This window comes from Ursus maritimus, unplaced genomic scaffold (genome assembly GCF_017311325.1).
Source record: "Ursus maritimus isolate PB19 unplaced genomic scaffold, ASM1731132v1 scaffold_24, whole genome shotgun sequence".
NCBI classification, from domain to species: Eukaryota; Metazoa; Chordata; class Mammalia; order Carnivora; family Ursidae; genus Ursus; species Ursus maritimus.
The window spans coordinates 29533049-29555394 of record NW_024424897.1 but is presented as its reverse complement, the minus strand read 5'-3'; the positions used below and the strand labels follow the sequence as shown (position 1 = coordinate 29555394).

The 22346-nt window shown below is 44.0% G+C and overlaps 2 protein-coding genes across 4 annotated transcripts in view; both read right to left on the bottom strand.

Moving 5' to 3' along the window:
- Positions 1-22346, bottom strand: part of LOC103681306 (phosphatidylcholine transfer protein-like) — a 93083-nt gene that overhangs the window by 58224 nt on the left and 12513 nt on the right. The window contains exons 1-3 of one of the 3 annotated variants that reach the window (XM_040640866.1): positions 16267-16386; positions 15908-16091; positions 2899-4113 (exon numbers count right to left, since the gene is read on the bottom strand). The exons of 1 other annotated variant lie outside the window; for it this stretch is intronic. The gene's annotated coding sequence lies outside the window, so the exon portion shown is untranslated. Of the gene's footprint in view, positions 1-2898; positions 4114-15907; positions 16092-16266; positions 16387-22346 lie in introns of those variants that run through there. One more of the 3 variants, XM_040640867.1, reaches the window with a different exon arrangement.
- Positions 7624-22346, bottom strand: part of LOC103681307 (phosphatidylcholine transfer protein) — a 27515-nt gene continuing 12792 nt past the window's right edge. The window contains exons 2-6 of the mRNA XM_008710842.2: positions 16267-16384; positions 13652-13731; positions 10549-10720; positions 9586-9653; positions 7624-8482 (exon numbers count right to left, since the gene is read on the bottom strand). Coding sequence (XP_008709064.2) covers positions 8417-8482; positions 9586-9653; positions 10549-10720; positions 13652-13731; positions 16267-16384 — 504 coding nt within the window. The 3' untranslated portion in view covers positions 7624-8416. The remainder of the gene's footprint in view (positions 8483-9585; positions 9654-10548; positions 10721-13651; positions 13732-16266; positions 16385-22346) is intronic.

Genomic DNA, 22346 nt, shown 5'->3' with positions numbered 1-22346 from the left:
TCTGGCATAGTGGTCAAACTGAGATCATGGGGCTCTAGAGTTGTTGCTCCACCATGGATTCATTCATTCCTTCAGCAGAGAGTCTGAGTACTTTCTGCGTTCTGTATACTGGGAGTCTTTTTACATGATCAAAGGTGAAATGATCTCACGTATGTGAAGTGCTAAGCCTGTGCCTGACATTTCATAAGCGGTCAATAAATATTAGCGATTATTAGCTATCACCCCCCCCCCAACTCCACAGATCTATCTGTTTCTCACTCTCCAGCCTCTGCTTTGCCTCAGGCTATTCCTTTTGTCTGTGAAGAAAATCCTCACTCCGTTTTGTCAAATTTCTGTCCAAATGCAAGATTTATCATAAGAAATTGGCTCACATGATGATGCAGGCTGAGCTGTCCCAAGAAAATTTTGGAAACTAATTTTAAGTAGACATACCATAAAATACAGTTATTCTAGAAAAGCTCATTTATAAACTTTTGTCTTATTAAATCTACTTAATTTACTTGTTCGTAACAATTATGTTTAGATTAAATCATGAAAACTTAAGGAGACATGAAACAGCTAACCATCTAAAATTACCTTTCTTGCTGACACATTCCATGACAGAATCTGTCGTGAAATTAACATAAGCATATTCGACTCTTAGTAAACTAAGGTAGAATAAAAGTATTATATTTAATATTGATAACTCTAGAGATATTCCTGTTTTAATTAAACCAATAAACTTAAACTAGATTTTATTTCCTGAGGACTGTCCTAGATCATGTGAGCTTGCAAAATATTTGGGTGACTTTCTATATTTCTGAGAGTATATTTACATAACACTTGTTTGTCTTTAAGCCAAATAAGTACAACTCTTTGCAAATTAATTTTGGCAGATTAAAAACTGAACTACCCTGCAATCCAGCAATTACACTACTAGGTATCTACCCAAAGGGATACCCACACCCCAAGTTTTCTAGCAGCCTTATCTATGACAGTCAAATTATGGAAGTAGCCCAAGTGTCCACTGACCGATGAATGCATAAAGAAGATGTGGTATATATACATACAACGGAATAGTACTCAGCCGTAAAAAAGAATGAAATTGCCCCATTTGCAATGACAATGAATAGGGCTACAGAGTATCATGCTAAGAGAAATAAGTCAGTCAGAAAAAGACAAATACCATATGACTTCACTCATATGTTCAATTTAAGGAACAAAACAAATGAGAAAAGAGGAAAAAAGAGAGAGAGAGAGAGAGAGAGAGAGAAGCAAACCAAGACACAGACTCAACCACAGAGAACAAACTGGTGGTTACCAGAGGGGAGAGAGGTGGGGGGATGGGAAGATGGGCAATGGGGGACTAAGGAGTACACTTGTTCTGATGAGCACCAGGTGATGTGTGCAAGTGTTGCATCACTACATTGTACGCCTGAAACTAACATTACACTGCGTGTTACCTGGAATTTAAATGAAAACTTTAAAAAACTAATTTTGGCGATACCAAGCAGAGGAACTAAAAAAAACCCATAAAACAAACCCCAATGTACTACAGCATACATATACAACTATACATAAATATACAAATAGTTTGAACAGATCTTACAGCTTTCATTTTAAAATTTAGCCATGAGACAGATATGAAAAACTCAGAAGTTTACGGAAGGACACGAGCTTATAAAAGGCAGTTGGATCCAAATTGTGTTTCTGGCAGATGGAATAAGCTTACCTGCTCCGAGAGCTTTTTATTAATGTTCGTGAAAAAACTTTTAAGATTTTTCATAGACCTAGTTTTCAAAATAGCCTTTTCTTTTTCTCCTCTCCTGATTGAAAATTGTCTTGGTTCCTGGAAAAAACTACCTAAAATACTTACATCACAATAGGCACAGAGAAAAATGCACATTCCATCCAGAAGGATTTTTGTTCCTAAGTCCCGATCTTCTACAATATCTGCAAGCCTTTTGAGATGAATACAAGAGGTTTAGGGACTGGTAAAAAAGACAAGTGGACTTTGAATTGTGGTGGCAACCACATTTCTGTTCATATAAAGACTCAATTTATAAGATAAGTACAACTGCTTTTAATTCCTCAGAGAACTGAGTTGCAACTGGGATGATACGGAGACTGCTCCACCCATCCAACTACATTATCCTCAATTTGCATCTTTATTTCAGGGAGAAGACCTTCAACTAAGGTGAAAATCAAAAGATTCCTATGTTCTAGATTCAGAGCTGTGTGTCTTTGGAATATCCTAGTAAAGCCTTACTCAAAGGTTCCAGAATGTTCTTCTTTCCTTCTCGGTCCACACTTTCATTTACCTTAGGGAGAAGGCCTAAAACACATTTCCTATGTGGCTCTGAATACCAGCTTCCAGTTTGGCCAATGTCGGACCATAAAACTACCTTAAAAAGAAAAGTAAAAAAGGAATCCTTTTGAAGATCTTGTCAAGTTTCAGCCTTGAACAGGCAGTAAATATTCCCAACAATAATGAACAAACTCCAAGATCCACAGCCACTCCCAAAAGAAAGACAATTGCCCTGAGAGTTGGAAACAGTTGGTAGGATCCCAGCCACAAATGGAGAACAACCCACATTTCCGAACAGCCTTATTACCAGGGTCCCCAACCCGACTGTTGCCAAGCCAAGTTCTCAGGACACAAAATGAGACAAGAAGGCAAGAGCTGTCCCTGGCAGGGAAGGGATCCACCACCAAGGAGTACCCAAAAGCACGTTCACCTGTTGCAATTCAAAGACCTTATTCTTACAAACGTTTTTTGTTTTGTTTTGTTTTTTGTTTTTTGCCTGCCAATCTGAATTTAGAAAGGAAGGGACAACGTGAAATGTTGCCTTTTTCTCTCAACCAGGCACCACAGACACAGATGGAAATGCGAGAGCTAACTTCGGTCATAATTCTTACCTTCCACGGGCTTCTGCCGGTTTTCTCAGGATCCCATCTGCAGGCTCTGGAGTGAGTGGGGTGTCTCAGCGGGTCTCATCCTGGCCACCAGCAATGTTCCGAGGAGGAAAAATCGTTCTCCCTCTGCGCTTTAATGGTGAGTGCTTGGCTCTAGGGCACCTCCTTCGTGGAGACGCTTATGTAGGTTAAATGTTCTCCACTGTGGCCACAGGAACTCCAGAATACCTTTGGTAAGGCTAGCCTGCTTGTTCAGCCTCAGAACATCCATTCACCGGAGCCTCACACCGGCCCACGTCCTGCCCTGACCATTCTGGTTTCCAGGCTGGACCCAGTCCACCCGGACCGGTCCGGCTTCTAAAGGGCACCTGGTCGCCCCCATCCGGCCCGGCTTCTAAGCCGACCCGTTCCGCCCCAGCGCGGTCCAGTTTCTAAGGGGGCCCAGTACCTTCCCAGTTTCTAGGATGGACCTAGGCCACCTCAGGCCTCCTCGGTTTTCTAAGTCCGGCCCAGTCTTCTCAAACCGACTCAAAGTTCTATACTGAACCCAGTCCGCCCTCGCCCGGTCCGGTTTTTAAGCGGGACCCAGTCTGTCTGCCCGGTCAGCTTTCTAAGCGGAACCGGTCCGCCCCGGTGCGGTCGGGTTTCTAAGCGGAACCGGCCCGCCCCCTTGCCCTCCGGTTTCTAAGCGGACCAGGAGCGCCCCCGTGCCTTCCGGTTTTTATGCGGAACCGGCCCTCCCCCATTGTGTCCGTTTTCCAAGCAGGACCCACTCCGCCCCAGCCCGGTCTGGATTCTGAGTGGGACCCAGTACATTTCCGGTTCTAGGACAGACACAAGCCGGCTCAGACCTGCTCCGTTCTCTAAGTCCGGCCCAGTCTTCTCAGACCCACTCAAGCTGGACCCGGCCTGCCAGTGGTCTGTTCTAGTTTCTAAGTCAAACCTAGGCTGACCCAGCCCCTGGTCCAGTCTCTAAATCAGAGCCAGTCTGACGCCAGCCTGTGTCTGGACTCAGTCCGGAGAAAGAAATGCTCCAGTCAAATCTGAAAGTGCCTTGTGGAAAAGATGCAGATCCAGGATCCAAGAGGGCCTTAAACCTCCAGAGGGGGAGGGAAAGCCACAAGCTGGGGGCGGGGGCACGACAGGTAGGTGCCCCTGGTTGCTCCTTGCCCCTGGGCGCTATGGAGGATCTCTTTTTGTTTCCTCTTCTGACCAGAGCTGTTAAAAGATAAACTGAGGCATATTAAAACGTTTAAGAGCTTGTTTAAACAAAAATCGGTTCAGATTGGGCGGCATCCAATCTAAGAGAGGAAGGAGCTCTGAGGAGCTGCACAAAATAGAAGACATTGGCAGAGGGGAGGGAGAAAAAGGAAGTTAGACTTGGTGAGTGGGGCCACAAACTCCTAAAATACTACATGTTTTCCTTTCGTATGCTGGTGATCACATTATCATGAACTGCGCAAGTACCTCACGTGCTCTCTAGATTGCTAATTCCCTAGTAGAAGAATCCCTTCTACTTTTCTGAACTCCACTGCCTAACACTGAACCTGCCTCATCATGTTAATGCCACTTAATTGTTCCATTATTCTATCTTACGAAATGGAGTATATACGATGCGTGTCCACGCACATACAAAAATACACGTAGATTAGCAATATAAATTCTTCTGAAGCCCTCCCTTTTTGTTCTAAACTCTGAGAACATGAACAGTATTTCTGTCTTCTCAAGAAAAAAAAAAAGTTCTTCTTTTGTAGTTGGGGAGAAGTGTAGAAAAAGAAACTACCCAGAAAGCAGACCTGCTTCTATTTCTTATGCCTTTCCTTTCTCTCTCCCTCTACTGCATCTTGAAATAGCTCTGCTCCTGTGGGCTGCATGATGCAGGCAGTCGGAGGGTATGTCATACTCCAGCATGGGCCAGGAGAGACAGAGGGGATGTGCATGGATGTTCCTTGCCTCTCTTTTTTTCTGGTTAGACTTCAGAGGCTGATGCTCCACTTTGGAATCTAGATTTGGGTGTGGGCTACTCTGCCTGCTGGTGAAGAGGATTCCAAGCGACAAGGCTTAAAGCACTGTGGAGAATATCCCCATGATGGTGTTGGAGGGACTGTGAGAGAGAGTGAAGAAAGAACCTTTGGGGGGGGGGATTAAGATTGAATAAACTTATCAGGTCACTGCTAATGTTAGGTCAGCCTAAAATCCTTCAAAGCTTATCGGTGTTCTGGGTATAAAGTCCAAAATCATGGCTCTCAGAATCACCCGTGGCCTGTCTACTTCAGGCCCGTGTGAGATGCCTCACCCCACCCATTGCTTCAGCCATATTGGCTTTGGTAGTTCCTCACATGTGTATGGCTCTCCGGCTGGAGGAGCTTTGTGCCAATGGTTCCTTCCATGCAGAACAGTTTTCTTCTCCAACCTTCATGCAGCCAACTACAACATGTTCTTCCCTGACCCCTCAAACTTGGTTAGTGCCCCCAGTTTTACAACATCTGGCACCCTTTACTTCCCTTTGTGAAAGCTCACCAGTCTATCAACAGCCTGCTCACTGTTTCTTCACTAGACCATAATCTCCTTGAAGGTAGACACCAAGTCACCTTGCCAGGTGGACACCAGACTCATGATATATCTGTGAGGTGAATGCATGTCTCAGCACTTTTAAGGATGATTCTCTGAGCTGACTGGGTGTTGCTACAAGAAACACGAGAACTGAATGGATTCTTTCTGCTTTGTCTCTCCCAGATGCAGCTGGGAAGCAGGTGTGAAGGACAACATTGTAGATGGGGAACCTGGGTGAGGAATTTCAGCCAGGGAATCAGGCCAGGACTCTCACTGTCAAATAGGAACATTTCCAAGGGAACAGACCCCTTTGCTGGAGCCCCTCAATACCAGTGTGGTCAATAACTTTTCGTTGTTATACAGGGTGAATAAGTTCCTTGTGGAAAAAATTTAGCTCCAGCAGTAGTACTACTCTTTTCATTAAAGTCCTGAAATCTGGGGGCACCTGGGTGGCTCAGTTGCTCACTGTTGATTTCTACTGACTGTTGATTTTGGCTCAGGTCATGATCTCAGGGTCATAAGATGGAGCCCCACATCAGGCTCCTGAGTGGGCGTGGAGCTTGCTTAAGATTCTCTCTCTCCTTCTCCCTCTGCCCCTCACCTCTCTCACATGCACTCTCTCTCAAAAGAGTAAATAAATACTACTAAATTTTTTTAAAAATCCTGAAGTCCTGACTAATTTCACCTGGACTCAGTCCAGACTGTGCCATTTCTATAACATTAAAAAATAACCCATAACTGCACCAGCAAAGCCACCACTTAACAAATAAAGGACCAATGAGAACCTGAGGATGTAGACCCCCTCCCCCCAAAATGAAGACTTGGGGAAATAATTGGGCCTCAATTAAATTATTAAATAATAGTGATTGTTGTTTAATGTAATCAAATTAAGCCTCCATATCTGGATAGGTTTGCCCTTCTGGGTGTGTGTCATTTGGTCCATCTTCCCTAAATTATTTAGTCACTCATTTCAGTGCCTACTATATACTTCCCTAGGGGGCAGTAATCAAAGGGAAATAATAACTCTTTCTACCCACAGATCTTATTCTCATTTGGAGAGACAGACGTGGAAAAAATAAGTGAACAACGCTTACAACTTTCAAATTCCAAATGCTACACCCAGCCCTTGTGGAGAGGCATACCCTGAGGAGTCAGGTACAACCTCTGACGCACCAGTTCTACATTTTCCGCACCTCTGGCATTTACTTATTGGCTCACGGGTTCTCAGTTTCCCACATAACCTCATATTTCAATGCTGTGGTAACGGTCTTCTTCAGATTAGCACATGTAATGCCAAAAGGTCAAAACTCTATTAATTATTGCAAACTTTCTGACTGTTTTGGTAACTACTTTACTTAGACACTCCATATTCGTAGTGTTCTTGGAGTTCTTAGTAAATTCTCAAATTCTCACTGTTTAAAGATATGGGGTGCAGGACACTAATTCATGTTGATTCTCTGTTCAAAACTATAATTGTAAGTGCTTGTGTTTCAGTGACTCTATATTAAAATTTCAATCTGATCCTCTATTACAAGAGAAGATTCAGATTTCATTTATGTAAAATTAAATGCCAGCTACATTACTGCTAATAATATTTTACTGGTAAATGTATGAGGTAGTCAGTTATGTGCATAAGTCTGTCCATATGACCACAATGACTGGGGAAGGGACAGGCACATGGTTGAGAGAAAGTCATAGGATGGTGTGGCATCTACTGGAAAGAAATGCTGTCTTTTTTTTGGCTCAGCGTTGAGCATGGGAAGATGTAGGCCTCCCTTTTGCTGTCAGCAGCAGTCCTGCCACCAGACACAGTCCAACATCAAAGATAACCTGAAGACGAACGTAGCCAGATTCTAATGTCAGTTGAGCACCTGTATCAATCCGGATGTGAAGCCCTCTACACCTGGCCTTGCACGCAAGTGCACCTAAAATTCTTTTTTATGTTCAAGTTCATTAGTTAGGTTGGATGTGCCCTGCAAACAAATGAGACCTGATTCTGTCTCACAAAAGGAACAAGGAAGAAGGAAGCAAGCAAGCAATTTAAATTAAGTCACGGCAACTTAGGTAGAATTCCTTAGAAAAAGATGTACAGTCAGTCGATCCACTAATTAATATTTCCCTGACTGTGAACTATTGTCCGTTCAATATCGCTAAACATTCTAGAAGGGAAACTCATTTTATTGCCCAGAAAGACACTTTATCACAGGGCTGTGTGCAGAGCATCTTGACTTTTGCTAACTGCCAGAGCCATCATGATGCCTCAGTTTCCAATAAAATGCAGAGTTAGTGAGGTATGAGCAGCCTCCCCCCAGGGGCATGTGGGAAACAGAAACCCAGACATGGATGATGAGAAAATGTGGTTATCACATTAAGAGCTTAGTCAGGCCTGCAATGTTTCTCAGAATGGTTTGAATCAAAACAGCTCATGATCCTCCACAAGTAGGAATGGCAGAGAGACTTACTGGATTATCACCTCAAACCCCAGCCAAATCAGTACACCAAAGCATGAGGCAAATGGACATCAGCCCGTGTCCTCCAGTCTTGGTGCACAGAGTCCACTCTGAAGGGGATGGGGCTCCCAGCAGCCCCTCCTGGGTTGTGAGAAGCCACATTCTGGGCAGGAGCCAGCTCTCTGGGATCCGTTGCTCTTGCATTGTTGTGGTTCCTCCACCCACCCATCCCCCTAAAATGGCACAATGGAATGACTGTGTTCTCTACTGAGGACTTCCCTTTTTAAAAATAAACAAGCAAAAGTTTCCCTAATCTGACCCATAGTCAATAGAGGAAGAAGGCAGCCAGTCCTGGGGTGGGGAGTGGGAAAGGAAGCCAGGCGTCAGGCAAACACACTCAGGGACAACGTGTGGGACAGTGTGCAGGCCTCTGAAGACAGAAAAGTGAAAGGAAAGCTGAGCGTCGGTGGGCTGTGGCACTTCCAAATCATCATTCCATGCACACACGATTCCCTTTCTTAGGATCTCCTTGGGTAGTTCTGACAAGCTTTTGCCATGTCCTTTAAGAAGTTAGGAACGCCATTCTGCAAAACAAAGGAGACCATCACTTCTGTGTCCTCATGGTCATTACTCCTGATTCCTTACGATATGGCAAAGGTAAACAAAGATGACTCTGAGAATAAGAAATATGACAACGGGGCCCCTGTCCAGTTTCTACAGAACATGGCCACAGATCATAACAGAAGACCCAAGGCACAGGTGAGACTAGATAGCAGGGGACACTGTTGTGTATCTTGGCTTTTGCTAGTAAAAAGCTAAGATGATTCTGAGACACTATTTTTTGAAAAGAAAAAGCAGAGGAAATGGGATTGGGTTGGACTATGGGATTCTAACCCAGGAATCACAGGGAGGACTTCTTTTACAGAATCAGGAAACAGGGTGTGGGGCAAAGCGTAGACTATGTTATTACTTAGTTAGTGCTGAGCATTGTGCAAGACATTCCCCCAGATACTTCCTTCCTTACCATGACTCTATGGGGTGGTAATACCTGTCCCCATTTTCAAAAGGGAAGATATCAACGTCTTCCCTAGGTTATACAGACAGAAGCAAGACCAGGACTCAAAATCACATGTGTTTGACTCAAAGCCTATGCACTTTGCATTCTCCCATGGAATGTGCTGAGCCCTGTCACCAGTAAGTAGGACTCCTACAAAGCACTGAATGGTTCTCATAAAGCCAGTTCTCAGGGGTCTCTAGTGATCTGGCCACCACTGCAGTCTCCTCTCCCTACAGAGAAACAAAACTGGAGGCTTCCAGGCTTGGACACATCTGGTTGTGTCTCAAGCCAGATTGGCCTGTCAGACTCCTCCATAAGCGGACACAGGGTCCAAAGGCACCATTTTTCCTACAAGGAGCAGGCTATTATCTGGAGGATGCAGAGAGTGATCCTGACAGGGTCTTTCTAGCAGGTAGGGTCTGACACTCTAGCTAAGGATTCTTCTCTTCTGTCCCAGCCTCCACGTCCTGGGTTTTGGCAACCTCAGTCCTAACTGTAGTCACTCATCCAAGCTGCTTCATAAAAGAGCTTCATTAGGCCTGAGATACAGTGTCTCTTCAGCCTGACAGCCCCATGGGTAAGTCAACATTTGTCAAACACACTTCTCCCTCCTGGCTCCCAAGATCTCACCTTGGCGACCCAGTTAATGAGCCAGGACGGAATTTGGCCACCCGGGTTATCGAAGTAATACATGAAAACTAGAAGGGAAAGAAAGGACAATTCAGGAGGAGAAAAAAGATGTTAGACAACAACAAACCCTGCAAAGCTTCCCCCTTTATCTTCAGGCTCCGAAAGTAAGGAGGGAGGGAACACGTGATTCAGGAGGACTTCTCTCCTCTGCCTCGCCTCTCAGAATAAATATAAATACAAATACAAATATAAATATAAATGTGTGTGCATGTGTGTGTATATGCACGCACGCACACATTTGTAATACATATGTACAGGCACATTTTGCTTGGACATAGTCTCTCACTTAATTACCTCTCTCATTACTTATCTTAACAATCCAAAGGAGTTGGTAAACTTAAACCCCCACTTATAAATGACAACATGGAGCAGTTACGTGGCATATCCAAGGTGACAGATCTGAAAAGCTTCAGAATTATGGTTCAGACCTGGCCTCACACACAGGCCACGCTGATTCCCATATAGCAAGTGGCTGGCTGCCTCCCCGCCCCCCACAGCTTTTCTCCGTGCGGGCTGGAACTCAAGCAGGCAGGTCCTGAGTGTGCTAAGCAGGAGCTGCGTCCTCAGAGACAGTCATGCCAGCCCTCTTGCCCCTGCGCCCCCAGGCCCGATGTATGTATCCCCAGGACTAGCCTGAAGTGAATTTCCACATCTTCTGGTCTGATTTCCTCTGGACAATGCCAGAGTCAATAAAGAATGGCTTCAGCCAGATGTAAACTGCCACCATGCGCTCAAGCCAGGTTTCTGGGGGTGAACTGATCTCCCCAGGGTTTGATCCCTTGTTTATTTTACACCTGTGCCCATTCTCTGACCTCAGGGAATAAGCATCATGCATTTTTCATGCCTAACAAGCAGCATGGCCTAAGTATGGTGGCTCTTTGCCAACATGCTCCCCGGCTTTACCTCTGCTCCCCTTCTTGCCATCACTCTCAATCGCCAGGCTCTGCTTATACTGATTCACGCGGACCACACCAGACCTCTCAGGAATCTGTGGCACGGAGGTGCTCTGGGCCAGGACCACGAGGATCTTCCGCCCATCCACGTCCAGGTCTCGCCGTTGTCGGACGTAGACATACTATACTGCTAGTCAAGGCATGATATCGACGCCAGCATTTCAGATGGGTGGAAGGAAACCCCAGAAGCCAGAAGCAAAGTGAGATGATTCTATTTCTCCCACCTGGCACTGGCTCCCTTACAGTGGTCCTTCACTTCCCTGCCCTGTCTCCCTACCTGCACTGAAAGATTGTGCCTCATACAACTCGATATTCTCATTTGACAGCATCCATTACTTACTTGATGCTTTCAGTTACATGGGGAAACCACTCCTCCTCTAAGAAGGCACTATGAGATATGACGGACTGATCATTCATCAGCAGTGTGAGCCTGCATTAGTCACTCAGCCTTTCTGAAGCTAAGTTTCCCTCCACAGGAAAAGGGGGTTAGATTCCCCAGCAGGCACGCTTGGTGGGGGCATTGGAGAAACACTGGGGCAGAATAAGTACTCCAGAAACACTGGGGTCATTCCACTTTGTCCTGCCCTCCCCCAAAGCTCTACTCAGTGACCTCTATGCACAGAAGATGGTCAAGCAATGTTACTTACACGTCAGAGGAAGAAACACTCGTACCTGAATATTTGGTAGGCAGATGTCCTCTCTGGGTTAACACTGGTTAACCACCCAGAATAACAAAGCCATTTCGTCTCTATAAACACTCACAGAGCACTCACTATGTCTATGGTACTATAATAGGGGAGATGATTCACCCGTAAGAAACAAAGAGAGTTACCATTTACTGACCCTTTACCATGAGCCTTACACATAGCCAGTTTTGATCCTGACAAGGTCCCTGTGAGTTTGGTGTAAGTATCCTCATCCTACAGATGACAATATTGAGGCTCAGAGAAGTAAAGAAACCTGCCAAAGATCCCATGGCTCACTTGGAACCCGAGTGCAAACCCAGATCTGGCTCTAAAACCTAGTTCGGCTTTCATAGCTGGATAGGCCTCAACAGATTTTTAGGTTTCGCACTAGAAGGAATTCAAAGCCTAACGATAAAAAAATAAAAATAAATTGTAAAAAATCACTCTAAGTGTAACACAGTTACACTCACTGTAAGAGCAACAAGCACAGCCCCATGCCACTAGGGAGTCTCTGCAGCACCAGCAGGGGTCCCAGCCCTCACTCAGGCACCCTGCAGAATGCGCTACTGCCCTGACTCTGTGGACTGACAAGTAAAGTTCGTAAATGTTTTGGGGGAGAAATGATGTTGCTTTGGCTCTGACTTTCTGACACCAAGAATTTTTATTTTTTCCTCACAGCAAAAATTGTCCTACTCTCTCCCAAAAATTCCTCAGCTCATGGGACAGATATCACCTGACACTTCATTGAGAAAACATCAACCTGATATATTGATTAATATTTGGCAGAGGTCTTTGAAAGGTTGGAAGGTCCCGCCTACCATATGGCCTATGACCAGAGAACCACCAGTTCACTGAGGCCCAGAGAAATGAAGGGACTTTTCCAAAGTCACACAACAAATCAGAGAATGAGGTCACATTCAATCTGGGATCTTTGGCTCCAAATGAATGTTCTTTTCCAGTGCACTATTTTCTGTTCTCAAACATTTAACCACTAGTGGAGAGACCTGCATATAGAGAGATTAAGAGACTCATTATCAGATTGTGTAGTATATATAGAATTTGAAGTAGCCCCAAGTGTCTATCCCTAAGACCTACCAGCAGTGTCACAGTGAGGTCAGAGAGATGGGATCATGCCCTGGTCAAGGTCACCATCTCTGGAAATAACTGGACCTGGGTCCCAAACCTGCCTCTGCAACCCACTAGTTGTGTGAACAAGAGCAAAGTTCTGGACTCCTCTCTGCCTCAGTTTCCTTGACTGTGAAATGAGGATGACGGTACTTACTTTGCACACTTGTTTGCAGCATCAGGGAAAACCACATAAAATCTAAGGGATTAAGTAATCCATAATTTGTTGAAATATATACCATATGTTGTACAAACTATCTAGCAGTATGTGAGCAAGAAATAAACCCTTACAGAGTTTATAATCTAGTTGGGGCCAAGGAAACACATACACTTAGACACAAAATCACATACAAACAATATACATAAAACACGGCCACATGCTCCTCCTCTTTCTAGAGAATAATTATTTAGGAAATACAGACTTATACAAAACTAAAGCTAGAAAAAATCTCAGTGATCATCAATTTGGTGGTTTCCAAACTTCTTTTTTGAATCCACAAGACTCTTTGTTGACAGGATCTCCTATGGAAATTCAGCGTGTAACATACTCAGCTGCTGTGATTGAAGAGGACAGTGAAGGAGTGGGAATCTCACCTACCAGTCATCCTGTCCCCACCCTGCCTGTCCTTCACATTTCCATGCCCCTTCATAGGCTAGTCCTAAGAGGGCTTCTTAGAACCTTGGAGTGTCAGTTAAAACTCCCCACATTCCATTCAGCTGTTTTAATGATAAATGAGGGGAAGAAACATACATCCAGTATCCACAGCCAACAGTCCGGGAGGGATCGCTGTGGGTTCAGTAAAACAAGAGGGGATACGGGGAGAGCTGGAAAGTAGGGGCCTGAGCTCCAGTTCCCACTTTGCCAATAATCATCTATATGTTTGCCTCGTCACTTTACCTCTCTGGGTGCCCACTTCCACCTCTAGAATGAGGGAATGTATTAAACACTCTTTATAAAAAGTTCTTTCCAGGTCCCCAATTCTGAGGCCCTACAATTTCAAGCCTTAGGAAACTTCTTAGAAAAGTCTAAGCTGCCCTTCAGTGACCACAATCACAGAGGCTCCACACGGTCAGGCCCAGACATCACACACTAAGGTCTCAAAAGTCACACAAGAAGCAACAGTTTTAGCATATGCTTCTTAAGAATCAAGGACAATGCTGTCCACACCTGCTGGGCATGCCACCATTGGGCGATGGCCAAGGGGCACAAGAAACACTTAGAAAGCCAAGTAGGAAGGATACATCTCTGTTGGACATGGGAAACGGGTACTTCACTTGCCAGTAGACCACTGTTTCTCCATTGCATTCCTTTTCATAGAGGTCTAAGGAAAACAAAAGAAGTTAATATATCTGGAGCTTCTGGGCTCCATTTAACAAGAAGCCTAGGTATGATGACCTCTGAGGATATGATAAACCACTAACTCATAAGGCACAGAATTCCAGAAAAAATCAGACAGATTCATTAATGTTGAAAGCTTGTTGCCCAAGGGCAGAGTCTATTAGACATAAAAACACGATAAAAAAAATAACTCAATAAAACGTGTCCATTGTATAGCACAAGAAAGATTCTCAAATAGAACACAATAAAACAAAATCAGGCATCCAAAAATAAATGTTCAGGTTTTAAAATCAGGGCAACCACCAGATGTCACTAGATTCCCAATAGTTTTGCTTTTGAAACCTTTTCTCTTTAGATTTCTTGACCTTTTACAGCTATCCTGGAACTGAGTCACCCAGTCTAGTGTGTTCAGCTGGGAAAAGGTTCCAGGGAGGGCAGTGTCCTTCCTAAACAGCTAGGAAGTGGCAGAACTGTGGCTAACCCTGAGTGTCTTGCTTCTCTCCTGTTTCTTTACATTTTACCACAGCTACAATGACCAGAATTCCTTAATATTCCTTCATTGTATTGTGTGCAAATAGCAGCCAACTCTTGGCTGGAGAAAGCAAAGGAATTCAATGACATGCACACCCTCTGACCCCAGCTGTGCAGTAAGCTGCAAACTAACCATTTAGAGAAGGAGCCAAGCCAAACCTGCTGAAGTAACCACGAGAGCCCCTTGAGGAGCTCCTGATGGGGGAAATGCATGATTGAATTCAGCTTTGGAAAGAAAATCTATTAGAAGCAGACCATGGATTAAAGAGCTTGCCAGGGCATTGGTGCCACGAGGGGCTAAAGACAGCCCTTGAGAGGAAGGGAAGAAGTGGACGTGTTACCTTTGCATGCTCAGCATCACCTCCCCTTCCTGGACCAGCAATCTCAGTTCTCCTTCAGGGCATCATCCTTCCCCTCTTCCTTACTATGTAGTTTAAGCAGGACTGACTCAGCATTAATTTCATGGCTGGGAAAATGAGGAAGACATGGCCCAGTATTTGTTCAGGGGTGCTACATCGGGCCAGGGCCAAAAAGTGGTTCAGTAAAGGCTCTCAGGTAGGTCACAGAATATCTAGAAGGACCAGAGTTAGGCTTAGTTCCAGAGAAGCCAAACTACTGCTGTGACTAGGCTGGACACGGTAGCGTGAATGGCTGATGCCAGGTACCAAACATCAGAGGCTCTGCCGTGTCTCTCCCAACGTCAGGTACCTTAGCCCCTCCATCACCAGAAAACGGATTGTGGGGCTGCCTGCTTGCTCGTGTTGTTCTCTCTCAAACTGAAGCTGCGTGTTGTCTCACCGGCGACATCTATATCACATCACTGAACCATGGCTGCGAAGGAGACTGGGACAGACAACATCGGGCTTCTCCCTTGAATGGAGGAGCATCAAAATTCACCCTAGACAGGAAGGCTATTTGAAACCACTAAGACCAAAACCATGACAAACATCCACAGGACACCAGGACAGCAAATTGTGGGACTCATTCCTGTTCCTGTGGGGTTATTTATATGGTGAGACTATAAGCCTGGATCGTCTGGGGGCCGTCTTGGCCATGACAGAAGAATCTGCCTGAGAACTAGGGCAGCTCAGACGAAAACTGAGTCCAGATGCAGAAAGCATTTAAACATTAGACGCAGTGTCCTGGAGGTCAGAAACCCCTGGACTATTCAATGCCATGAACCAATAAACTCTTTTTCCTTTTCTCACACTGGCATTTGTTAACTTCTTGTTGCTTGCAGCCAAGTGTCCTGACTCTAGCAAGTGTCTTTCAGAGTTGACGTGCCCCTGGGCTAGCTCTGCAGTTCTAGTCCACTGTGACTGAGTGGCAGAGGCCACTCCCAGCTCTAAGTGACAGGAGGATCACCTCTTTCATAGCCGCCCATCGCTTTCAGGGTCAAATCTATGCACTGTAGCCTCGTGGCCAGGCTGGGACCCTGGGGATCTGGCCCTTCCTCCCACCGTAGCTCTAGATTCTGCTACCCCAACAAGCCAATAAAATCAAACTGCTCAGTGTTTGCACATGCCATGCTGTTTCATGCCTTCCTCGCTTTACTCATGCTGTTCCCTGGGCCTCAGATGGCCTCAAACCACTCACCCCCTCATCCCCTCACCCTCTCAGCTTCTTACCTATATGCCTTCTTGTTTTGTGATTTTTGCATTCTTGTTGTTTATAAAACTTTGATTCAACTTCCAAAACGAAGCTTGGACACCACCTCCTCCAAGAAGCCTTTGTGACTTTCTAGATATATGGGATGATGACAGACTTACAGTGAGCACAATGGAGGCCTCGGAGCAAACTGGAGAGTGGCATCTGAGAGTGTGCAAGGAATCACAAAGGCATGTTTCAGCCCAGAACTTAAGACTTTCACACCAAAAGTAAAAAATAAAATATAACATAGTACAAATCACACCTGTTGCTCTGCTGGCTAGAATAACAATAGTTTCTACTTTCTAGATGATTTTTAAAAATAATAGGTGTCACTCACCTTTAACATATTGGTCCCACTGTTTTCTGTAGTCTAAGTCCATATAGACATCTGCAAGCACAGCTGGCAGGCAATTGTCCAGAACACCGAAGACTTTATACTCATAAAGTCCAGTCTTCTATAAAAACAGAACAGGCAGAAACCACCTATTGATTCCCAAATTGAGAGACAGCTGGATTACACAGCATATGAAAAACAGCTGTTCATGCAGCACCATCACTGACGACGTCCTCTGTGGTCTTGGTGACACAATAAGGAACAAGCAGGTGAGGCCCCTGCTCTCATGAGTCTTATATTTGCTTGTAGACATTGGTGGTGGTAGTGGCTATAAATGGTACCTAAGTAATCTGAATAGGTTATAAGGAAAGTTGGAGAAGGAGTTAAGATGGCAGAGGAGTAGGGGACCCCTTTTTCAGCCGGTCCCCTGAGTCGAGTTGAATGGGTACCAGACCATCCTGAACATCCACGGAATCAGCCTGAGATGCAGAAAGATACATCTGGATCTCTACAAATGAACATCTCCAGCACTGAGTATTGAGGTACGAAGCAGGGAGCCGTGAAACCGCGCACAGATATCAGTTCAGGCGCTGGGAAGCGGTAGCCACCTGCACGGGGGAGCGGGCGGACTCGCGGACCAGCACCTGTGAGAGAGCAGACTGAGACCGTGAGCCAGGGAACGCGCGGTACCAGACTGAAACGGAGCTCCGGTGTGCTCAGTGGAACCAGACGGAGACCGGGAGCTCCGGAGCGCGCGGGGGCGGCGGGCGGCTGGGCGGCGGCGGGGGAGCCTGCTTCTTCCTCTCCCACTCCCCTGCTTCTGTTCCCTCTCTCGCTGGTTGGCTGCCACATAAATAAATAAATAAAATCTTTAAAGAAGAAGCCCACATCCCTAAGATCCCTATAAAACAAGGGGCACGGCCTGGGACCCAGTCAATAATTTGGGCTCTGGAAACCCCGCAACCTCTCTTCATCAGAATGACAAGAAGGAGAAGCCCCCCCCAGCAAAGAAAAGACAGTGATTCTGTGGCCTCTGCCACAGAAATAATGGATATGGATGTAACCAAATTATCAGAAATGGAATTCAGAGTAACGATGGTCAAAATGATGAGTAGAATTGAAAAAACTATTAACGAAAAGGTTACTGAGAATATAGAATCCCTAAGGACAGAAATGAGAGCGAATCTGACAGAAATTAAAAATTCTATGAGCCAAATGCAGGCAAAACTAGAGGCTCTGACGGCCAGGGTCGCAGAAGCAGAGGAACGGGTTAGTGAATTGGAGGATGGGTTAATAGAGGAAAAAATGAAAATAGAAGATGGTCTTAAAAAAATCCACGCCCACGAATGTAGGTTACGGGAGATTACTGACTCAATGAAACGATCCAATGTTAGAATCATCGGCATCCCCGAGGGGGTGGAGAAAAACAGAGGTCTAGAAGAGATATTTGAACAAATTGTAGCTGAAAACTTCCCTAATCTAGCAAGGGAAACAAACATTCGTGTCCAAGAGGCAGAGAGGACCCCTCCCAAGCTCAACCACGACAAACCTACGCCACGTCACGTCATAGTGCAATTCGCAAATATTAGATGCAAGGATACAGTATTGAAAGCGGCCAGGGCAAAGAAATTTCTCACGTACCAAGGCAAAAGCATCAGAATTACGTCAGACCTGTCTACACAGACCTGGAATGAGAGAAAGGGTTGGGGGAGCATATTTAAAGCTCTTTCAGAGAAAAACATGCAGCCAAGGATCCTTTATCCAGCAAGGCTGTCATTCAGAATTGATGGAGAAATAAAGACATTTCAGAATCGCCAGTCACTAACCAATTTTGTAACCACGAAACCAGCCCTACAGGAGATATTACGGGGGGTTCTATAAAAGTAAAAAGGCCCCAAGAGTGATACAGAACAGAAAGTCACAGCCAATACAAACAAAGACTTTACTGGCAACATGGCAACATTAAAATCATATCTCTCAGTAATCAGTCTTAATGTAAATGGTTTGAACCATCCCATAAAATGCCACAGGGTTGCAGATTGGATAAAAAGAAATGACCCATCCATTTGCTGTCTACAAGAGACTCATTTCGAACCCAAAGATGCATTCAGACTGAGAGTAAGGGGATGGAGTACCATCTTTCACGCAAATGGACCTCAAAAGAAAGCTGGGGTAGCAATTCTCATATCAGATAAATTGGATTTTAAACTACACACTATAGTTAGAGACACAGAAGGGCACTATATTATTCTTAAAGGAAGTATTCAACAAGTGGATATGACAGGGAAGTATTCAACAAGTGGATATGACAATTATAAATATATATGCCCCCAACAGGGGAGCAGCAAGATACACAAGCCAACTCTTAACCAGAATAAAGAGACATATAAATAAAAATACATTAATAGTAGGGGACCTCAACACTCCACTCTCAGAAATAGACAGAACACCCTGGCAAAAACTAAGCAAAGAATCAAAGGCTTTGAATGCCATACTCGACGAGTTGGACCTCATAGATATATATAGAACACTACACCCCAGAACCAAAGAATACTCATTCTATTCTAATGCCCATGGAACATTCTCAAGAATAGACCATGTTCTGGGACACAAAACAGGTCTCAACCGATACCAAAAGATTGAAATTATCCCCTGCATATTCTCAGACCACAACGCTCTGAAATTGGAACTCAACCACAAGGAAAAATTTGGAAGAAACTCAAACACTTGGAGACTAAGAACCATCCTGCTCAGGAATGACTCGATAAACCAGGAAATCAAAAATCAAATTAAACAATTTATGGAGACCAATGAGAATGAAAATACAACAGTCCAAAACCTATGGGATACTGCAAAGGCAGTCCTAAGGGGGAAATACATAGCCATCCAAGCCTCACTCAAAAGAATAGAAAAATCTAAAATGCAGTTTTTATATTCTCACCTCAAGAAGCTGGAACAGCAACAGAGGGACAGGCCTAATCCACGCACGAGGAAGCAGTTGACCAAAATTAGAGCTGAAATCAATCAAGCAGAAACCAGAAGTACAGTAGAGCAGATCAACAGGACTAGAAGCTGGTTCTTTGAGAGAATCAATAAAATTGACAGACCACTGGCAAGACTTATCCAAAAGAAAAGAGAAAGGACCCAGATTATTAAAATTATGAATGAAAAAGGAGAGGTCACGACGAACACCATTGAAATTGGAAGGATTATTAGAAATTTTTATCAACAGCTATATGCCAATAAACTAAGCAATCTGGAAGAGATGGAATCCTTCCTGGAAACCTATAAACTACCAAGATTGAAACCGGAAGAAATTGATTCCTTAAACAGGCCAATTAATTATGAAGAAATTGAGTCAGTGATAAACAACCTTCCAAATAACAAAACTCCAGGCCCGGACGGTTTTCCTGGGGAATTCTACCAAACATTCAAAGAAGAAATAATACCTATTCTCCTAAAGCTATTTCAAAAAATAGAAACAGAAGGAAAGCTACCAAACTCATTCTATGAGGCCAATATTACCTTGATCCCCAAACCAGGCAAAGACCCCCTCAAAAAGGAGAATTACAGACCGATTTCCCTAATGAATATGGACGCCAAAATCCTCAACAAGATACTTGCTAATAGAATCCAACAGTACATTAAAAGGATTATCCATCACGATCAAGTGGGATTCATACCTGGGATGCAAGCGTGGTTCAATATTCGCAAATCAATCAGCGTGATACATCATATCAACAAGAAAAGACTCAGGAACCATATGATCCTCTCAATCGATGCCGAAAAAGCATTTGACAAAATACAGCATCCTTTCCTGATTAAAACCCTTCAGAGTGTAGGAATAGAAGGTACATTTCTCAATCTCATAAAAGCCATCTATGAAAAGCCTACTGCAAATATTATTCTCAATGGGGAAAAGCTGGAAGCCTTTCCCTTAAGATCAGGAACACGACAAGGATGCCCACTCTCGCCACTATTATTCAACATAGTACTAGAAGTCCTTGCAACAGCAATCAGACGACAAAAAGGGATCAAAGGTATTCAAATTGGCAAAGAAGAAGTCAAAATGTCTCTCTTTGCAGATGACATGATACTCTATATGGAAAACCCAAAAGAAGCCACTCCCAAACTATTAGAAGTTATAGAGCAATTCAGTAACGTGGCAGGATACAAAATAAATGCTCAGAAATCAGTTGCATTTCTATACACGAATAACGAGACCGAAGAAAGAGAAATTAGGGAATCCATCCCATTTACAATAGCACCAAAAACCATACGTTACCTTGGAATTAACTTAACCAGAGACGTAAAGGACCTATATTCTAGAAACTATAAATCACTCTTGAAAGACATTGAGGAAGACATAAAAAGATGGAAAGATATTCCATGCTCATGAATCGGAAGAATTAACATAGTTAAAATGTCCATGCTACCCAGAGCAATCTACACTTTCAATGCTATCCCGATCAAAATACCAAGGACATTTTTCAAAGAACTGGAACAAACAGTCCTTAAATTTGTATGGAAACAGAAAAGGCCCCGAATCTCCAAGGAACTGTTGAAAAGGAAAAACAAAGCTGGGGGCATCACAATGCCGGATTTCGAGCTGTACTACAAAGCTGTGATCACAAAGACAGCATGGTACTGGCACAAAAACAGACACATAGACCAATGGAACAGAATAGAGAGCCCAGAAATGGACCCTCGGCTCTTTGGGCAACTAATATTTGATAAAGCAGGAAAAAACATCCGGTGGGAAAAAGACAGTCTCTTCAATAAATGGTGCTGGGAAAATTGGACAGCTACATGCAAGAGAATGAAACTTGACCACTATCTCACACCATACACAAAAATAAACTCCAAATGGATGAAAGACCTCGATGTGAGACAGGAATCCATCAAAATTCTAGAGGAGAACATAGGCAGCAACCTCTACGACATCGGCCAAAGCAACCTTTTTCATGACACATCCCCAAAGGCAAGAGAAACAAAAGATAAAATGAATTTATGGGACTTCATCAAGATTAAAAGTTTCTGCACAGCCAAGGAAACAGTCAGAAAAACTAAGAGGCAGCCCACGGAATGGGAGAATATATTTGCAAATGACACTACAGATAAAGGACTGGTATCCAAGATCTACAAAGAACTTCTCAAACTCAATACACGAGAAACAAATAAACAAATCAAAAAATGGGCAGAAGATATGAACAGACACTTTTCCAATGAAGACATACAAATGGCTAACAGACACATGAAAAAATGTTCAAAATCATTAGCCATCAAGGAAATTCAAATCAAAACCACACTGAGATACCACCTTACGCCAGTTAGAATGGCAAAAATAGACAAGGCAAGAAACAACAATTGTTGGAGAGGATGTGGAGAAAGGGGATCCCTCCTACATTGTTGGTGGGAATGCAAGTTGGTACAGCCACTCTGGAAAACAGTGTGGAGGTCCCTTAAAAAGTGAAAAATTGAGCTACCCTATGATCCAGCCATTGCACTACTGGGTATTTACCCCAAAGATACAGACGTAGTGAAGAGAAGGGCCTTATGCACCCCAATGTTCATAGCAGCATTGTCCACAATAGCTAAATCGTGGAAGGAGCCGAGATGCCCTTCAACAGATGACTGGATTAAGAAGATGTGGTCCATATATACAATGGAATATTACTCAGCTATCAGAAAGAACAAGTTCTCAACATTTACTGCAACATGGACGGCACTGGAGGAGATAATGCTAAGTGAAATAAGTCAAGCAGAGAAAGACAATTATCATACGATTTCTCTCATCTATGGAACATAAGAACTAGGAAGATCGGTAGGGGAAGAAAGGGATAAAGAAAGGGGAGTGTTCAGAGGGGGAATGAAGCATGAGAGACTATGGACTCTGAGAAACAAACTGAGGGCTTCAGAGGGGAGGGGGATGGGAGAATGGGATAGGCTGGTGATGGGTAGTAAGGAGGGCACATATTGCATGGTGCACTGGGTGTTATACACAACTAATGAATCATCGAACTTTACATCAGAAACCAGGGATGTACTGTATGGTGACTAACATAATATAATAATAATAATAA